This window comes from Mastigoproctus giganteus, chromosome 6, assembly GCF_048544385.1.
Source record: "Mastigoproctus giganteus isolate SK-2022 chromosome 6, ASM4854438v1, whole genome shotgun sequence".
NCBI classification, from domain to species: Eukaryota; Metazoa; Arthropoda; class Arachnida; order Uropygi; family Thelyphonidae; genus Mastigoproctus; species Mastigoproctus giganteus.
This window is the reverse complement of record NC_143580.1, coordinates 210,825,169-210,846,043: the sequence shown is the minus strand read 5'-3', so window position 1 is coordinate 210,846,043 and position 20,875 is coordinate 210,825,169. Positions and strand designations below refer to the sequence as shown.

At 36.4% G+C, this 20,875-nt stretch overlaps 1 protein-coding gene across 1 annotated transcript in view; it reads right to left on the bottom strand.

Annotated features, from left to right (window-relative positions):
- Positions 1–20,875, bottom strand: part of mus81 (mus81 structure-specific endonuclease subunit) — a 174,323-nt gene that overhangs the window by 56,232 nt on the left and 97,216 nt on the right. The window contains exons 6-7 of the mRNA XM_090376390.1: positions 18,914–19,030; positions 2,116–2,211 (exon numbers count right to left, since the gene is read on the bottom strand). Coding sequence (XP_090232516.1) covers positions 2,116–2,211; positions 18,914–19,030 — 213 coding nt within the window. The remainder of the gene's footprint in view (positions 1–2,115; positions 2,212–18,913; positions 19,031–20,875) is intronic.

Genomic DNA, 20,875 nt, shown 5'->3' with positions numbered 1-20,875 from the left:
CCTAGCCCTAGTTGCTTGCAGTGGAACAGCTATCTTTCCTGCTGCTAAAATTAATTCTTTATTTTTTTATAATTGTTCTTACAGTTAAACTTGCAAGTCCTAAATTATGGCACACATCCGCTTGTCGTTGACCGGAATCGATTCGCTTCAAAATGTCTAATTTAATTTTCAAATTCAGTCTTTTTCTTACATTTATAGTCTTCGTACTGCGTCCAGACGTTGTTGCTTTTTCATTCCTGTTGGTCATTATTAGCTCTTCGAAAATATAACTGCGTTGGTTGAATTAGTTATGATACAATGTTCAAGTAAACTTTCCGTTACGCACGATGTCTAATACTGTACTGAGTGATGACTAGACTTCGGATAAATGCATATAACGCAAATATTACAAGCAATATATTTGATCATTTTTTTAAAATGTTGATCTCGGAACTACGTAACAAGTCACTGTACTGCAATTAAATTAGCGTGCGAGAAAATTTCACTGAGCGTGGGAAAATTCCTCAAGTCGGCGTGGGAAACGTTTTAATGCTGTTTTGCTATTCATTTTCAAGCTATCGACTCCATCAAATGAAACGATTTCGTTAAATATGTCAAAAATGTAATCTGTAAAAGAGCGTTATAGTGATCTGTGACAGCGTTATAGTCAGATACGGGTTATAATATAAGAACAGCGTTATAGCGAATCAGCGTAAAGCGAACCGCGTTATAACGGGGGCCTGCTGTATTCATCTCTTCCTGTGAAGAGTTCAAGAACCTGTTCTTCTTGGTCAGCTTGTCCTTTATTATCCATACCTGATGAGCAGATTTACTCAATATCTAAGGGAGCAGTGCCATCAGAGGACTTTGGATAAGAGCAGTAATTGTGAACAGTGAGTGGGGTGTTAACACTTTTGTTTGGCTTTTGAGTTTTACAGGATGTTGTATTTGGTTTTTAGGGACATTAGCAACCAAGGCCATATTGCTCCGGGAATATGCGGTGGTCATTCCCTGACTTTTCCGCATCCTCCATATTTGGTGGTGACGGGCTCGAACCCCGGTCTAATCAAGAAGCGTGTGCTACTGCACTGCTTCTCCTTCCCACCTGGTTACGGAGGCACCGGAGTCTTACAGGATAAAGGCATTATGCATTTCTGAACTTGGTGAAAGTGTATTCAGACTGGTCTTGTACAGAGTGCAATATAAAATACATAGGAGCTCTTATATTATTTAAATCAATGACACTTGATAGAACATAACTATGCATCATCCATCATGTGGTAAGTTGGTGTATGATTGTTATTTTGTAATTCTTTAATATTTATGGAGATCATTTTGCTCCTTTTGGCCCTGAGGATTGTCACCGACACACAGGTTTCTGGCCCATCATGGGAAGACAGGAGCAGTGCCACAGAGTGACCAAGTGAAAGGGATTAGTAAGGTTAATATGCAATATAAAAACCAAAAGAAAGAGGACTTTATTTTATATTAATAATCCCAACGGAAATTCCGGGAAAGGAAAGTCCTCTTTCTTTTGGTTTTTATATTGCATATTAACCTTACTAATCGCTTTCACTTGGTCACTCTGTGGCACTGCTCTTGTGTTCTTTGATACAGGATAAATTTCAAAATTTCTTTAATAAACAATCAAAGAAAATTTAAAGAACACTAGAAATAAACAATAACTATATTACTGCAGAAGATCACATTTTAAACACAGAGAAATCTCAGTCACAAAAACAATTGACACGTGGGGCTGGCAGACTTGTAACAGTGGATACTTGAACACAGTGCTGAAATGGCATAATGATGCAAGGATCCACTTCCACTTATTCTGCATCTTCTAAAAGTCAGGAAAAAATAATAATCAAAACTTTTCATATTTGAAATATCATGCCATTTAGACTAAATTAATTATATGCTCATGATTTTCTACAACCTAGATCAACATAAAATTTCCATTTATGTACGTGGGTATTTTTATATTCAAAAAATAGTTAAATGCTCAGTTAAAAGCAAGTCAATATTATAATTTAATCTCTGCCTCATTTGATATTTTCACATAAAAATGAATTGGAATGTGGTTATTAAATTTTTTGTGGACTATAAATAACCTTATTCTAAAAGTCAACTTACCATATATAAGGTTTTAAGGCTTTGTGTCATTATGGTGAGGTATGCTACAGACTCCTTTTGATTCTTTGTTCTTTTAATCATAAAACCATCACATATCTAAAATTAAATAATTAACCTTTAACACATTTATTTATAAATTTCATTTTAAATTCATGGTAATGTCACTTTAAAACAAAAATTCAGCATTATAACTGATGAAAGTTAATACCCACACGACCGGGAAGTCAACATACCATTATATCTTAATTTGGTTTATATAATTCCTTGATTTTGTTTCTAACGAACTAACGTGATTTGTTAAAGGATGCACAGTAAGGCTGTTTCCTGTAAGAGCAGTTGTAGCACACAAGGGTCAATATATATATATATATATATATATATATATATAAAGGGGGAAAAGGTGATGCCTTTTTATACCATCCATAGCCAGTTTGACTGCATACAAATTAGTCAAACTGGCTATGGATGTATACTAGTGATGATTGGAATGGATTTTGAAATCTGGAAGCTCAGAAACATTGTTGCTGCATCTACTACTAAGTGTTCTATCTTAGGTCCATCTGTGTATATCTGTTACCTATTATTGTTTTCGGCACTAAGATGAGAGGCATGTAACTGTTTCAAGTTGAGTGCTGAAAAATTTTTTATGCTGTTGTGTGTGAGAGAGGGAGGGAGAGAGGGAATAGGGTCTATGTTAAAATTCAATGGTATCCAGCCAAGAAAGCTCAGAGGTTACATTTCCTGTAGAGATGGAGAGGAATGAAAATTGGCTGAAGAGGAATGAAGAATCAGCCAATTTTTGTTCGGTTTGCAATCATATCTAACACCCCATTGTAGATCAAATAAAATTTTCCAGTTAAGGTGAGAAGGCATGCTTTCATATTATTCCTGCATAGATACCAAGAAGTAATTTTCATCGAATAATGAAAGTTCCATTGCTTCTGCATATAAGCTATATATGGGAGAGGTTCTGAAAGCTCCTATCATAGTGTAAAGTGCTCTATGGTGGTTGATATTTAACTTGTGGAGAGCATTTTTGATGTAACAGTCATCAAATTGTTTTTACAAGATAATTTGATGGCTACAACAATTTAGTGAGTATGGCACTTTATTTTTTAAAACATGCTATTCTGTAAATGGTGACTCTCTGTGTAATACACTGAATTGTACATACACCAAAATGTCGTAGCCACCAATTGTCTTTTACCCAATCTGTCATATACAGCGAGCTGTTGTGCACCAAATTGTCACATACACCAAACTGTGGTTTACCAAATCGTTGTATATAGTGAATCGTCTTGCAACAAATTAACATAGATTTATTACTAATAGAATCTGACAATCATACATTTCACGTATGTTTTCTCCTCTGTTTCATCAGTGACCACAAAATTATAAATATGATGGTTTACTTTTTAATCATCTTTATTGTTAAATTTAAAATTTAATCTTTAATCTGAACAAAGTTTAGATAAAATTTAAATAAAATTCAAAGTCTGAGCTTGCTGAACTACCCATTTTTATATTCTCTACTTTCCCTTTTTTAAAAGATTAATTTTTGAGAGCCTATTGCATTTGTTCCTGAAGGTGTGAAGATGGTCCTTGATGTGCGATAAATATATATCACACCATCAAGAACAATGGGTATCCTAGCAGATTCATAAACATAACCATCAAATTACAGAAGAAAAATTCAACCCCACTATCCCTGAGATTAAAACAACATCCAATTTATACATATTCCATACTATTCCTATTGTCCGACGATTGGTCACTTATATGCATGCGTGAAGAACAAACACTACAACATAAGACAAAAGTTTCGGATTAATTGTGAGTTGCTCTATTCCTGTGAACATGACGCCCCAAAAAGTTCTAGTCCGACTTAAGGAATGTAGAGAATAACCCCCTCCCCCCCCCCCATATCCATTAAACTTTTTTAGACCCCTAAATTTAACTCTAATGTCAAGCTACTGGACCGAAGAAAATAATCGGTCCATATTTATTAAGCGGATTAGACCTTCAAAATTTAATTTTATGTCAATCCACATAATGGTTTCCTTGCTGCCAGAGGTATGGTGTTTGAAGACAGAAGTCTTGAGTGCTCAAGGTTGAGACTGAGGGGTCTGAACACTACGGTTCTGACAGTGGGGAAGATGTTGCACATGTTTTGTAAAATTGATATCGCCTTCCCAAAGAATTATTAGCACGTTGGACCAGGAGAGTTGGTTGGAAAAGAAGCTTCCTATAACTAAAATAAAGGTAATCCCTGTTGTTTCATAATATATTCCATACATATCCTCAAATAAGTGAACAAATATCAAAAAAGAATAACCAGATACAGTATTAAGGAACCAAAACAATAAATAAATAAATAAAAAAAAACACCTCTTATTCTTCACCATTTCACCCAAATCTCGGCTCTTGTGATCAAAGTTATGATTACGTTGAGCTACTAGAACAATTAGGAATTTTTTGTGAGAGTCAAAGAACATAAAATATTGATGTAGCAAATAGCAGAGTAAAAAATTTTCACTCACAGACAGAGGGACATAGTTGGATGTTTTCCCAAAATTCAGTTTTAATAACAGATAGGTTATACAATAGAAAACAATATAAACCAAAACAAAGGATGCAGATAGATAAAAAACATATATATATATTCAAAAACAGTCCCGAATCAATTAAAAAAATTAAAAAAAGAAATCCACCAAAAATATTAATAAAGGGTCACAGCCTAGAAGCAATCTAGAGTCTAATCCTGGAAAGCTTTACCTAATCCTAACTGCTGTCAGTCATTACTTAATAGTTAATCCTACAAATTTTACCAATCAAATAATAGTGAAGAAGTCTTGTTCCTAGTCAAGCATACAAGCATATACAGCTATATGCATAAATAGTTGTCAGTTTGGCATTTTGGATTAAATTAAGACTAAAATTACTTTGCTTAGATTACAGACTAAAATTAAAATTTAACAATAAACACAGAAGTGAAAGTGATTCTTACTACACTGCTTCTATTGGGACATGCAGCAGCATGAAAAGCAATATGTCAGGGATTACAGAGCCTTCTGGGCATACTAATGCAATAAGCAACTGTGTTAAGGTTACTAAGAGCAAAACAGTTGCATGTATACTTGCATATATACTATGCTATGAGTATAGTAACAAATCTGATGAATTTGATGTAAACAGACATTAGAGGGATATGGGAGATGCATGGTACCACTCACACGAGGAATGTGGAATATGAATATGGTAAGTAAAAGTGTACAGAAAGAACAGAAAAGGTGAGTGGAAGGGAGGTATACTCTTAATTAATAAGCACATAGAATCTAAGGCAGTGCACCCAGTTGACATGGGTGTCAGGTGCAATGGTAATAGTTTGATGTGACATAAGCACTGGGAAAACAAAAATCAAAGTAGAAGTGTGTCATATGCAATACTGTGATGAGTATAATGAATACAGAGTGGGTCAATAAATCAGATTGTCATATAATGGGGTACAGGTAACCCTCGTATAACACGAGGGTTACCTTTATGTATAACGTAACGCTTTTTACAGTTTCTCAATTATTGGTGCTCGGGAACAAGCTGTCATATTTGTGGAAATGAAAGATTCTGCAGCAACAGCAGTTCTAATTTTCCGTTCATTTTTCTTTATGGTCCGGATTGTTCCTTCATTTAAATTTAAACCTTTTGCAACTTACAATACCTTTCCCCCTTTTCTAAGATAATCCAAATTTTGTATTTTTGATTATAGAGAAATAAAGTTTCTTTTGGGTGCTTTTTTACTTTCCTTAGGCATAATTTATGGCTGGAATTTAATTCACAAGAAAGAAATTATTCAAATATGGTTTTCAAGAACAAAGTTTAGTAATATATACCCAGAAAAAATTATAAACAATCAAATAAAAACCAAAATAACCTTACAAAAACCTTAAAGGTCATGAACTGCACACTTCAAAGTCACAATTTTTATGATCTCAAACAAGCACAAGTTCAACAGCACAGAACCTAACATGGGGATTTCACAACAAAATAAAATACAGGGATTTCTCAATAATTCTTTTTGCATAACAACTAGCAAGCGAAGAACAGGGATTCACAAAAAAGAATGGAAATGTTTCAAAATTACATCCAACATAATAGCAGGGCTTTCCCCACATAAAAACTCAAAAATACCATGTTATATGAGGTTTGCCGCAGTTCTCTAACTGTGTTAGAGCAAAACTGTGTTGTGCAAGGATTGTCGCAATTTTTCAATTATCTTAAAGCAAAACCATGGTGTAGAAGTACCGTATTATACGAGGGTTACCTGTATTTTAACTTTCCAGATATTGACTAGAACTTATCCGCTGGTCACACAAAGAAATAAGCAGTTCTGGATTTGGTGGATGCTAAACCACCATGCTGAAGATGTGATAAGAGAAATCAATAATCCTGATTTGATTAGTAGCAGTGATGTTTCATCCAATAGGAATTTCGATAAAGAAACTACCAGGTGGAAGTAATCACATTGTACTGATGTGGGATCTGATTAAAGATACAACTAGTGTCAAAGGTAAAGGAGAGGGTTATTACAGCATTCATAAAGGTGACTACAATGGTCTCAGATAGTTTTTGAATTCTTTTCATGGGGCCAAATGGTGATGTCACCAGCTGCAAATTCTAAATGGAAGCATTTGTAGATTGTAGAAGTTTATAGGTTTTTTTAATAGACAACTAAGAGAGTGCCACTATTCAAGACATAAACCTAAGTGAGGTCAGATGAACTGATTAGAAGTGGCAGAGAAGAAAAATACATGAGTATAAATTATCAGCGGATACAGAAACCTACAGTAAGTATAAATTAGTTTACTTATGTTAACACTAGTAGCAAAAAAAGATGAATCACATTGGTCCACTAGATATGAAAGGTATAATTGTTGATGGTCCTGTTCAGGTTGCTGACAAACTGAACAGATATTTTGCATCTGCGTTCAGATGTGAATAAATTATTAGGGATGGGAATGCCAGATTATCAAATATCAATATCAAATTCTAACTGGGAGGTAACTGATTTGTGAATTCAGAGTAATGTGGAGGAGAAGTTGTTGAAGCTAAAAGTAAATAAGGCAACTGGGCAGATGGGATCTATCCAATTATATTAAGACAGGTAACAAAAGAGGTAAGCAAATCTTCAGTCATAATTATGAGAGCATCTTTGGAATTGGGAGAGGTTCCTGATGACTGAAGATATACAAATATCTCTGCAATTCAAGAAGGGAACATAAAAAGAGTGAAGTGAGTAATTACAGACCTATAAGCTGGACTTCTGTTCCAAGGAAACTAATGGAGTGCCATCATGCAGGACCATCTAGAAGGAATGCAGTTAAACAGCATGCACAGCATGGATTTGTAAAGGGGCAATCATAAAATTAGATTTCAGAAAAGCTTTTGATACTGTTACAGATAAAAAAAAAAGAAGAAAAAAAAAAAGAAGAAAAAAAAAAAAAAGAGTATTATACAAATTGGAGCAGTGTGGCATTAAGGGCAAGTTACTGCTACAGATAAAGGAATGATTGAGTGGGAGAAGAGTGGTTATCAATGGGCACTGGACTAGTTAATGTTGGACCCATTGCTGTTTTCAATATTTATTAATGACACTGATGAAGGCATTATCAGGCTTAAAGTCTAATTTTCAAATAACACAAGGGTTAGCTAACTGGTTAATGGCAGTAATCAGGGTATGTTGCAAAAGATCTAAAAAAATTAATATTGAAAAAAAAAAATGCAAGGTACTACACATGGACAGTATTAATCCTAAAATCTAAAAATAACATACCAACTGTATGGTATCACATACAAGGTAGTAGAGAAAAGGCCTGGGAATAACTGTGCAGTCAGACATGAAGTACTCCGAGCAATGTAATTGGACTGTTGGGATAGTCACATGGACTCATGGACTCATGGGGTTTTGTCGAAGGCATACAGGATTTTTACAGCAAAGAATAAAGAGATAATTTTTCCATTGTATAAGGTAATGGTTAGGCCACAACTTGAATATTGCATACAGATCTGGAAAACTCATTTCAGGAAGGATGTGGATCTGTTGGATCGGGCACAGAGAAGAGAAATGAGATTAGTGAGAGGAACAAAAGGGTGCTTTTACCAGTAAAGATTTCAGTTCTGCAAATTGGAGCATCTGGAGACTAGGCACATGCAAGGAGATCTGATTGAGATGTTCAGGACTTTGAATGCATTGGGTAAGCCCAGTGCTGAAGGCATCCTTCCTCTTGCTTAGATTACACACATAAAGGGACATAAATTCAAACTGAGGAAGGATGCTTGGAGACAGATGTGTGGAAATTTGCTTACAGCAGTGGGTAGCTGATTGTCAGAACAAACTTTCAGCTGGTGATATGGAAGTTTATATTTTTTCGTTTTTGGCTGAATCTGCAAAAACGTAACATTATTGGATTCTATTAGTAATAAATAGATTTTAAACTTTACACAGGTGAAGTGCATTTATTTCAAGATAAATTTTTTTTTAGGAGAACACTTTGGCTGAAGCATAAAGTGGTACGCTGTAATACAATTGGAATCTAACAAGAGATATCTACAGCTGTAATGATATGTTTGCAACTTAATGCATGGATGAAATAGTTCTAAGTATGTTTAATGTTTAATTTTAATAGACAAACTGTATAGAGTTTAGACGTGTTGAAAATTTTTTTCTGGGCTGGTTCAACAAAAGCCTCAGGCTTCCTTGCAGCATATGGCTAATGATAATAATAATTTAATTTTGTATCCATTGTCAGAGCAAAAATTAAAAGCTTTTGATCACTGATAGTGGAATGTTGTTCAGGAACAACATGGCCGCCGTTCAGGTACAAAAGGCCGCCGTAGCCTAGTGGTCAGGCGCGTGGGTGCATAAGTACATGTGCCTTGAGTGACCGGGGTTCAAGCCTGTGACTGCTGAATGCGGTGCTGGTTCTTGTATTCTGTGTATCTTGTGAACTCCTCTGACCGTTTGGTCGTCCGGAGTATAAACAGAAAATTTATTTATTTATTTACAGTGGATTCCGGTTATTTGGGACACATTGGGACTAGTGCACTTTGGCCCGTTTAAGTGGCTGCCCCAATTATGCGAAGTTTCATGTAAATAGTTAAAAATAAAGTGGACCTGCACTTTATAATTGGTTCACTGTGCCTCTTGTCCATAAACCATCCCAATATTTTAATATATCATTACTTTTTAAATCATCATTCTTTTTAAGCTTTTACTATTCACTACAACCACTTGTCATTAATACATTATATTCTGATTTATTACATATATATATATTAGATCAAATAGGTTATCTCTACTCTTAAAAAAGTGAATGCTCTTTTATGTGGTTGCATTCATAAATAAGGCAATGCTACATTATAATTTTAGGGGCATTAGGTAGCAGTTACAGGAGATGCTGCAAAACATCAATTTTGTACTGAAAATTGATTGGAATTTTATAGATAGTTTACACACACACAATTAATTATTCACCTGATGACAATAATCAGACTGACACTAACAAAAACAACAAGTGTGCTTGCTTTTTATTCTACTGCAGTTCATTTTCCAATTCTTCCCAAATGATATTGGTATCAGAGTCAGCTGAATCACAGTTTAGGGAAATAATAACATTATCAATGGCTGAATCCAGAAGACCATCGGCATTTCAGTATGTGTCCTCTATTTTCATCACATGATTGCAGCATTTTTTTCATTTCACCAGGATATATTGTGAGAACTGCATTTCATAAAAATTTTTGCACATTACCGAGACAGTAACTGAGACATTATTTTTTGCTACCCATCCTTTAACATAACTCCATACTAATTCAATAGAATTTAAGTAAGAATGACGTGGTTAAATCCACAAAATGTTATGCTCACAGGTTGAAATTATCTTGCCTGTTTATATTTAGGTTAAAATGGCTGCAACTGCACAATATTCAAAAGCAGTGGTTTTCTAAGGTTTGGTTCACATACACATTACTTGTGTATTTTTTTTCATAACCATTCCATGATATCTTTTTCAGAGATGTGTTTGTATTTTTTTACTAACTTGCACACATTAATAGCTTGCACTGTCCATTATGAAGACAGAACTGGATGCTAAATCCAACAAATATTTTTTTAATGGAAACTCCAAACACATAAGGTATTACAACTTATAATAGTATCATAAGTGGGTTGACGGTTGAGAAGACAAAAAAAATGTTGACATTAGACTAGAAGTCCAAGGGATAAATGAGGAAGAAGAAATTAGGGTCTCTAAGTTGGAAGTACAACAATAAATCAATGCTGACTGGTTGCAGCATGTGCTAAGAAGAACAGTGCCCATGGAAATATCTGCAGAAAAAGCATGCAGCAGAAATGGTCTATGAGACAAAGAGTGGAGACACTTTGGAAGAGATGGGTCATTAATTAATCTGACTGCCCTCTTTTTAACGGAGTTTCGAAGCTTGGCAGAGGTTTTGGGTGTATTATCCAAAATGTGGGAACGATATTCCACAGCAGAATGGATTTGAGATTTGCACAGAGGTAGTTGTTTAGAAGAAAAGTAATACCAAGAGTTAAAGAGAAAATCCAATTATTTAGATGAAGAGGAAGTTGGTTGATTTTGTGTTTGATGGCACATTGGCAGCTCAGGCAAGTCAAATGCACCAGTCAAAATAAAGCCAATACAAAAATTTTTGGTAGCCTATAAACAGGCTATCCAGGGACATGGCTGATTTAGCCGAGGTATCAGCTATTTCATTTCTCCGAATCCCAATGTGGCTTGGGATCTAGCAGAAGCGCATATCAAATTTTGATTCAACATGAGAAAAAAGCATTTGCTGGATCTGGGACAGGACCAGATGAGGGTTATACCTCATCAATAATAGAGCTTGCAACATGCTTGATGTATCACTATATATAATATACCTTTGGTAATTGCTATTTTTAATGTGATCAAGGGCTATTTCTATTGCATGCAACTCTACAGTATAAATGCTAGTTTCTTTTGGAATCTTACTGGATACTGTTTTGTGTGGAAAGACAACAGCAGATCCCATATATCAAGGAGCCTGTATAGACTGGCAGGAAGTCAGAATACTGTGCTCGATGCACAAACTTTTTGTGCAGAGTTGCTGGTAGACAACTGGTGGTGGTGCAGTAGCCTTCTCTCAAATCTTTAGGGAGAAGTTACAAGTTAGAAGATGAGCATACCAGGATGGAAGGAATTGCCTTGGTAACAGGGCAACTTTGTTTACTGTAATGTTTATTTCATTTAACAGCCCTTGGATTTGAATACTAAAAGGTCTGCTGAAAGTTCTACGGATGCTATAGAGATTTTCTCATTGTGGCTTGAAAACTGATGCCAACGGGGGAAGATCAGGCAGGGATTTCAAATTAAAAGCATACTGTAAAGATAACTGTTTACGTCAAAGAGATAAAGATGGTCATTTGCTTCAATGTAGGCTTTGGACAGGAGATGTGCAAAATGCTCCAGTGGCTCCAGATGGTGGACTGGATCTAACTACTGAAGTACACTATCTCTAGCAGAACGTGAGACCCACAATTGAGTTTGGAATGGACAAGGGCTTGGTAGAGATGAAGAAGGGTAGAATGATCTGTGCCCCACAAAGTTGACAAAAGGTCATGAAGGATGTTAAGCCCTTTAACACACTTTGTCCTAAGGTGACAAATATGTTGTAGAAATGTCAGATTTTTGTTGAAAATAAAGCCAAGGAATTTTACTTCTGCTACTACTGGGATGTTGTTTTGCCCAAGCCTTACGGTCAGGATGAAGATTACGTTTGCAACAGAAGTGTACACAAACAGTCTTCTGTGATGAAAATCTGAACCCATTCGCCAAAGACCAAGATATGAGGTGATCAATGGTTTTCTGCAGTTGCCTTTCAATGACCTTCATATTGCATGAATGACAAAATATAGTAAAATCATCAATGTAGATGGCATTGTTTACTGAGGGTGGAAGTCGTTCTGTAAAAGAGTTTATTTTAATTGTGAAAAGTGTGACTTAGAATGAATCCTTGTGAGACTCCCTCCTCCTGACAAAACACATGAGAGAGAGTGTGGATCCTAAACAGACTTGAAATTGGTGATTCAAGAGAAAGTTTTTAATAAACAGAGGAAGGTTACCCATAAGACCAAAGTTATAGAGGTCTTATAATATGCCAAATTACCAGGCTGTGTTGTATGCTTTTTCAATATCCAAGAAAATTGCTACCAAATACTCAGATTTCATAAAAGTGTCACGAATGTAAGTTAAGTCAGATTAAATGATTCAGGGTGGATCTGTTTCTTCAGAAGCCTCACTGTGTCCTGAAAAGTGGACCATTGGTTTCCAAATACCATACAAGACAAACATTACCATTCTTTCCAGGACCTTGCACAAACAGCTTGTCAGAGCAATAGGATGATAGTTACTTGGATTTCTAGGATCCTTTCCTAGTTTTGATCTGCAATTGGACATCCATTGTGCTAGAGGATCACTGAAGGGCTTGGTGGATATTTTTCCTTCATTTTCTGGATCTTATCCCAAACTACTTTTGAGCTAGCAGCCTGAGTTATGGAAAATGTAAAACAGATCCAATATTTCCTTTGGCATGTTATTTCCTTCGGATATATAACGTGCTTTTGCATGTGCACGTTTAAATGATATCAAATTTTCAGTCATGGATATCAGCAGAATATCCTCCAGGCTTTGTTTTGTGCTTTTTTTTTTTTTTTTTTTTGCTGCCATGCATTCTGAATTCCATCAAGGTTTGGAAAATAGTGGAAACCAGGTGGATGATTTTGGAATTGCAATTGCAGCTCCATGGACAATACTTTCTGTGAAGTACATGACTGCATCATTGATGGGCTCCTGACTGTAGCGATGTCAAGATTTGCCAGATGGTGAAAGGCATTCAGGTCAGCCTGATATTTCTTCCACCACGATAAATTAAATGGCAGACATGGTCTACTACTAGTTAGGGTGGTTATTACGGGGAAGTGATCATTTCCATATGGGTTTTCTTCCACCCTCCAGGTAAGTGAAGGAAGGAGAGAAGGGGAGCAGATAGAAAGATCAATGGCAGAGAAAGTATGGATAGGCATGCAGAAGAAGGTGTTTGTTCCCACATTTAGAAGGGAGAGGCCATTGTCAGTGAGCATATGCTCTATGATGCGTCCCTTTCCACAGAGTGTCTCCACTACCTCACAGTGTCCATTAAAATCCCCAAGAAGTAAGAAGGGGGAAGGCAATTGCATGATGGAAAATAAATAGAACAGAAAGTTAATAAGAAACCCCCCCCCCACTGTAAGGCGAACTGCTACAGCTTCTATGCTAGTTGTAAGTTGCAAAGGCTGAAAGGGGATCTGGTTCGCCCACGAGGATTGGGACTCCTCCACGAACAGGACCACCCACAATTGTATCCTTACAAATGATGGTAATGTTACGAATGGCGAGGTCATCATTTGCCTTTAAATAAGTCTCCTGTATGCAAAAGCAGATTGGTTCTTGCTTTTGCAGAAGTGCCAATTCCACTAGGAATTTAGCCATTACACAGGCTTGGTGGACCGTTGGTTGGCTTCCGACGGATCCATCGTAAGTAAGAGGGCTTACTTTTCTCAATCTCGGATTTATCTTTTTTGGAGTAGGGATATGTCCTGTGTCCCCCCACCCCCTGCAGAGTTCCAAGACTGAATCGTCATGTACCTCCTTAGTTTCGACATCCATTTTTTTTGCCCTGATGTGGGCAGTTCAGTTTTCTGTACTGTTTAGTGCTCACTTTTGGTAATGCTGGAGCAATAGGTGGTACCAATATTGGAGTGGCAGCTGAATGAAATTTCTGTGCTGGTTTTTCTGAGCTCAGTAAATAGTGGGTGATGTAAATGAACAATGCATGAATGCAACAATGCAGTAAATGAACAATGCATGAATGACTCTTTCAGTGGTACAATTATTTCTGTTTGAGTTCCAATCAAACATTTCTTGGAAACCTTTTTGGTATATGTTGCCTTACTGCTACTTACTGGTTTAACTGCTTTCCTGACCACCTGGTATGAGAAATTCAGTTTTGTTCTGCCTTTAGTTATTGTATTTCCTTTTCTTCCTTCCACCTCTAACATACTTGTGAAATAGCAGGATGCTCACCTTGGAAGTTAATGCAGGTGGGTTTTGCAGCCTTACATGATGTCATCTCACAGTCCTTTGAACCACATTTTGCACATGCAAGGGCATGACAGGCCATTTGTGAATATTCATACTTCTGGCACTTGAAGCACCTTAATGGGTTTGGAATATATATGGCTGTACTGTGCAGTTTAAATAACCAGCTTTAATCTCATTGGGAGATAGTGGTGTGTTAAAAGTAAGGATGACGTTCCTAGTCAGGACTAGATTCCCATCCCTACGTACAAACATTCACTTTGCTGCTGTCACTCCTTGACTTTTTAGTTCTGAACAGATTTCCTCCTCAGACACTTTGAGCAGATCCCATTCCGAGATTACACCTTGGGATGAGTTCAATGCCTTGTGTGAGGTTACTACAATTGGTATTCCTCAACAGATGCTGCTCGGAGGAACTGTTCAAAGTGCCTATTGGTTTTCGTCTCGACTAGGATGTTGCCAGAACAAAGCCGTTTGACCGAGTCTGCTAGCCCTTCCAAACCCTTCTGGATAAAAAATAGTGACATTTTTCCTAAGGGCTTTTCACTTGTGGAATGAATAATCAGGTAATCGAGATGCTAGACCTGATACATCTTCAGTTCTGAGTTGTTTTGCCGAGGTAGCATTTTCTGATTCTGTGTTATAATTTTCTGGTGGGGACCATGTTGGGGTCCCAGAAGAAGAATTTAAAGTATCAGGATTCACAGTTGTTTTTGTTTAGTGCCTGGGCTCCCCACCCACCACGGAGCCCAAATGGGATACCCAATATCCAGCAAGCAATAAATGTGCTTGGGAGTGGGATGCCAAGACTACCCAGACACTATACTTGCACCTTTGCCATCCTGAATCCTGTTTCCTGGATCATGAGAGTAGGAACATGGCACTGACACAGTGACCCTTGCAGGCAAACCCACTAGTCAACTGATCCTGGCCAAGTCATCCAGAACCACCCGTCTTGTCGAAGCAGGGGCCAAAACAGTGTGTTGAAGCCGGGCCACTCAACCACTAGGATCCCCCTTTCTGAATTTCCATGAATCTCAGCACGGTAAACAAGCTGGATTCCTATGGTGTTAGCCTGGAACCTAAGCTGTGGGCAGTGGATCTGTGATGCTAATCTAGAGGTCCCCCTTACCATGTACACTTGTCCACGTCAAGGGGATGAAGAAGAAGCAATATTTGTGATATGCTTACACCGAGAGAGAGAGGTTTGAAGGTAGGGTAGCCCCTAGCACAGTGTTGTGATCTTTTTTAGAGATCTGAGTGTCATCAAAGAGAAGCACAGGAGCAGTAGACCATTTTTGCAATATATAAGATAGGATTGAAATTAATTAAGTTCTCTTTACCCGAAGATCAGAATTTAAGGAATTGGTGGTGTATATTCGAGAAGATGAAGCTGTCTGTGCAAGGCAAGGTTTTTCAAATTAGATGATGGAATGCAATGTGCTATCATCAGCAAAACTATTGATAGGATTTCCAGTTAATGCAAGAAGGTCATTAGAAAGAGGAAAAAGAGTGGGAGAAAGGACTGAAACTTGGGAAATACCAACTTTAGTGGAGAAGTTAGAAGACAGAGGGCCACTGTCATCACCCACAATGAGCAGTCAGAGAGAAAACTGGATACCCAGGTGCAAAAAACAGTTGGCAAATCCCTGGATTGTTTAGAAGATATTTTTGCCAAACACGAAAGCAACATAAAGAGCAACAGCTTCATCCATTGAACTTGTCCATACATGGTTAACATATGGCAATATATCACTAGTAGATAGACAGTGACAGAATCCACATTGGTGATCGTTGAATAGATGGAAAGTTTTGAGACAGTTCTGAATTAGTGGTTAATGGATTTCTTCATTACTCTGAAAAGAGTAGAGGTAAGTGCAATGGGATGAAAACTGGATGGGAGAGAGATCTGTACCCCTTTTTTGGAACTGGCAGGATATATGCAAATTTCCAAGCAGAAGGAAAAATGCCAGTAGAATAAGAAAGTGTAAAAAGATGATACAGAACAGGAGAAATCTCAGGAATGAAATTTTTGAGAAGTGAAGAAATGCCATCAGGACCTAGAGCATTTTTTTTTGGAGTCAAGATTGTTCAAAATTCTCATACTTTTGAGAGATGACCACTAGAGGAATTGAGTGCTGTGTATTGGGAATAGTAGGTGGTGGTTTACCAAGATCTTCACTAAATAAATAAGAATTAGAAGAAAAGTAGGATGAAAGCAGGTAGGCTTTGTCTTTAGATAAGGAGGCAACAGAACCACGAGTTTTAACAGAGGTGAGAGTACAGATTGGCAAAAAGTTGTGGCCAATAGCTTTGGCAAGAGATCAGAATGCCTGACTACCATTTGGACAAGAAACAAGTTTTTTAGCCTGCTCAAAATCTAGTTTGGACTGATTAATAACTGCTTTACAATTGTTGTGCGTTTTGGTGTTGACAGAAAATGAACCTGGAGATTTGGATGAAAGCCAATTTCAATATGCAACATTCTTACCCTGAACAACCTGAGCATATTTATTGAAAAACCAAGGTTTAGATAAAGAATGAGATTTTAAGGTAGAGTGTGGAATAAAGAATTTCATCCCTACAAAAATAATTTCACTGATGTGATCTGAGCAAACATCGACATGAGATGATTTAAAACAGTAATCCAACCATGGAAAAGAAGAAAAAAATCTCACAGATCATTCCAATTTGCATTCTTGTAATGCCAAACAACATGAAGCTGAGAATGAGCTTGAGAGAAGAGACCATCATCAAGTTGTGATCTGAGGTGCCCAGAGGACTAGTCACAACCATGTACTTTGAAGGGTTGTTTGCAATAAAAAGATCAAGAGTGTTGGGTATGTGGTTATGATTGTCTGGTATTCTGGTAAATGAACAATGCGTGAAGTCATTAGTAACTGCAAAGGCATCTTGCCCAGCTGAGTCCATGTGACTAGAAAACTGAAGCCATCTGCAGTTGTGAACATTAAAATTACGAAGGAAAATCACTTCACTGTTAGGAAAGCTGAACTGGAGAAAGCTGAGTTTCAGAGAAAGGAAGTCTAAAAGTTCCACATGATTAGTGGTGTTAGGAGAGTTGTAGAGGCAACAGATGAATCTGACAGAATGGGATAGAGGGATTTTAAGACTGAGAAAAAAAATCAAAAAGAGGAAATTCTAAATTACTAAATCTTTGACAGGGAATATCAGAGCAGACATATGCACAAGTACCATGTTTGAAGTGAAAGGCATTGTATAGCAAATAATTAGGACAACTGAGATGAGCAGTAGCTGAGGCCAACCAGTAATTGGGATTCTGTCAGAAAAAGTATGTGGAGCTTGGCAAACTGTAAATGGAAATCATTGAGATTGGAACTGAAACAACGTATATCTGTGAAAGAATGAGGAAGCTCTACTCATCTGTTGAAATTTTTGTAGTTCATATCAATATACGAACTATCATTATCATTATATGAACATGTGTATTCGATTTTGCACAATCGAATACATGTGATATTACATGTATTCTATTTACACACTAAAATTACTGCATTGTTGATAAAACTATCTCTTCCACCAATGTACTATTATAAATCAAGAGCCTTTTCCAATAGGCATTTCAATTGTTGCTTATGAGGTGACTGCCAGTATACATTTTTTATATGTAATGAATGAATGAATGAAAGATCTGCCAAGATACACAATAGGATGACTTTGTGTTCTGTATTTCTCAATTCTTTGATATGTAGCTTCCCAACTTGCTATTTCCTACTTTTAATCAAAATTAGCTGTTCATTTGTTCCATGAAAAGTCCATTCTGAAGTTTAACTCTTTCCAAAATAGAGAAAAGTCTCCTGATGGTTGGCTTTATTTTATTCATCATGAGATAAAATTTGTGAATCTGTCTATGACTGGTACATTTTTCAAAATCATCCATCACTAGTGTTTTTTTTTTTTTAACAGCAGAAATGAACTAACACTGAGGAGCTGCCCTACATAAAAAACAAATTTCTCTTTAAACATTGAAAATAACAGCTTGTCAAGAAATTTCAGACTCTTATTACATTCTTTCAACACTGACTTTACTGTTGACAGAAACACACTATGTCTTCAAGACAATTTAATTGTTTTACAAATAAACTTTGTCTTTTCTTAATATATTTTGCTATGTTAAACACAATTTCACATGCCTGTGAATGGCTGATCTGAAAATTATTTTGATGTTACAGCCTTTACTGTAATCATTATACACTAGCAGACAAAAACCATTTACGTATGAAATTCAAACTGAAAGCAAATAAATATTCTCATCCCACTTCTTCCTAACATACCTACTTAGGAAATTCTCATGGTTCCAGTCACCATAATTATGGTTATAATTTTCTGTTATAGTAATGCACCCATTATTGACATGTATTTAAGTCATGTCTTCAAAGTGGTCATACAATAATAGTATAACTTGTAACTATGTTAGGCTGTATTCTTAAATACAGTCACAATCATTTGTTGGGTTGAAATGATCATTATGTTAATCTAATTTTAAAAAAATTTTAAACAAAACACACAATTATTTTAAATCAACAATTAATAAAATGAAATGATTTATTTAAAAAGAAATCTGCTACCTGACTGTTTACTATTGCTTGTTCTAAGGAGCTTTCCGGTATCCCAAAATGGAACTTTGAGCCATAATCTTCTACTAGATACACTGGTTGTCTGAGTCCACAGTTTTTAAGACGAAACTTAACAATATAAAGGCAAAAAAAAAAAATAAATAAATAAATAAAAAATAAAATAAATAAAAAAAAAACCCAAAAAAACCAAAAAAAAAAAAAACCCATGATCTCAAACTTACAGATATAATAAAGAATATGTAATATGAATATACTGTCAACATTAAGCTTGCTTCCTTGAATCATTTGTCACTTCTAATACTGACTACCAAGTCATTAATTTTTATAAACTAGTGTATATAACAATACGAGGGGTGTTCAATAAATTTTCTACCTACCTATGAAGGAAATGGAATAGAGGCAAAAATCTGTTTTTATTTTTCAATGTAACTCCCCCGAACTTCTATACACTTGTTCCATTTTGTTGCCAATGAGAAAATACCTGACAAATAAAATTTTATCCAGTCCATCAAAGAATGCAGAAAGAGCACCTTTCGGTTCATTATCATCAGCAAAGCGACATCCACATACGTTTTTCTTGAGGTGTCGAAACAGGAAATAATCACTGGGGGCCAGATCCGAACCGTAATGTGGATGGGTAAGTTCTGTAAAGTCATAGTCTCTTAAAGCAGCAGCAAAAGCATGTGACTTGTGCACTGGTGTGTTGTCGTGAATAAAAAGCACACCTCTGGAAAGTTTTCCACGGTGTTTTTCCTTTATGACTTCCCTTAGGTTATACAGTAGGGATGCATATGACTCCCCAGTGACTGTCTGCCTGTGTTCCAAGTAGTGAATGTACAAAATTCCCTCAGCATCCCAAAAAAAGGGTGGCCATAATCTTGCTAGCTGAAGTTTGGGTCTGAAAATTTTTGGATGGAGGAGAATCTTTGTGCATCTATTGCACTGTTTCTTGCTTGGTCTCGAAAGCCCAGTGATGAACCTATGTTTCATCACTCGTAACAATTCTGGAGATAAAAGTTTCAGGATCCCTTCCATAAAGCTCTAAATTCTCCTCACAACATCATACTCTGAATTGCTTCTGCACAGGGGTGAGAAATCTGGGGACCCATCATGCACTGACCTTAGTCATTTCTAAATATTCATGGGGGATGGTTATAACTGTTCCCTTAGATATGTCACATTCCCTAGAGATTTGGGACACCTTTTATCTGTCATTCAGCACAAGGGTTTTCACAGCTGGGGACATTTCTGGATTGGTCACACTCACAGGCCTTCCTGGATGTGGATCATCTTCGATGGACTCTCTTTTCCACTTGAATTGTTTTGACCAGAATTTCACCGGTACTCTGAAGGTGCACAGCTGCCATACACAGCCAACATCCTTTCATGAATGGCCTTCGGCCCATTTCCTTCTTTAGTGAGAAACTTGGTGATTGAACGATGCTCCAATTTCAGCAAACTCATAAAATTTGATACAGGTGTCTTCCTTTTTCTGTTACAGCAGCAGAACCCAAAAACTTAATGGGATCAAAATTAGTATGATTCAAATTGAGATATGAAGGATCATGATAAATCATGAATCAGTGAATTATAACTATGGAAAGTAGGTAAATCCCTTTGTAAATACCGAGGGAAATGTTTAAAAATGAATGATGCTACTTGCTTATTATTATACAATAGATATAACACATATTTCTGTATTATATTGATTATTGATGTACCTTCCATGGTTATATTTTATTCTATTATAATAAAGCACACATTATGCACTTGAGCAAATGAATAAATCTGTAACAAGCAACTTCAACTGTTTTTGAGATTCCACTATAAAAGTTCTGAAATTACATTCAATGTAATTTTTAAATAAAGTATATCGTTATATAAACAGCAGGTGAAGCTGAATAGTTTACAACAGGTTATAACTGTGTGAAATTCTACATTTAAAATTTTTGT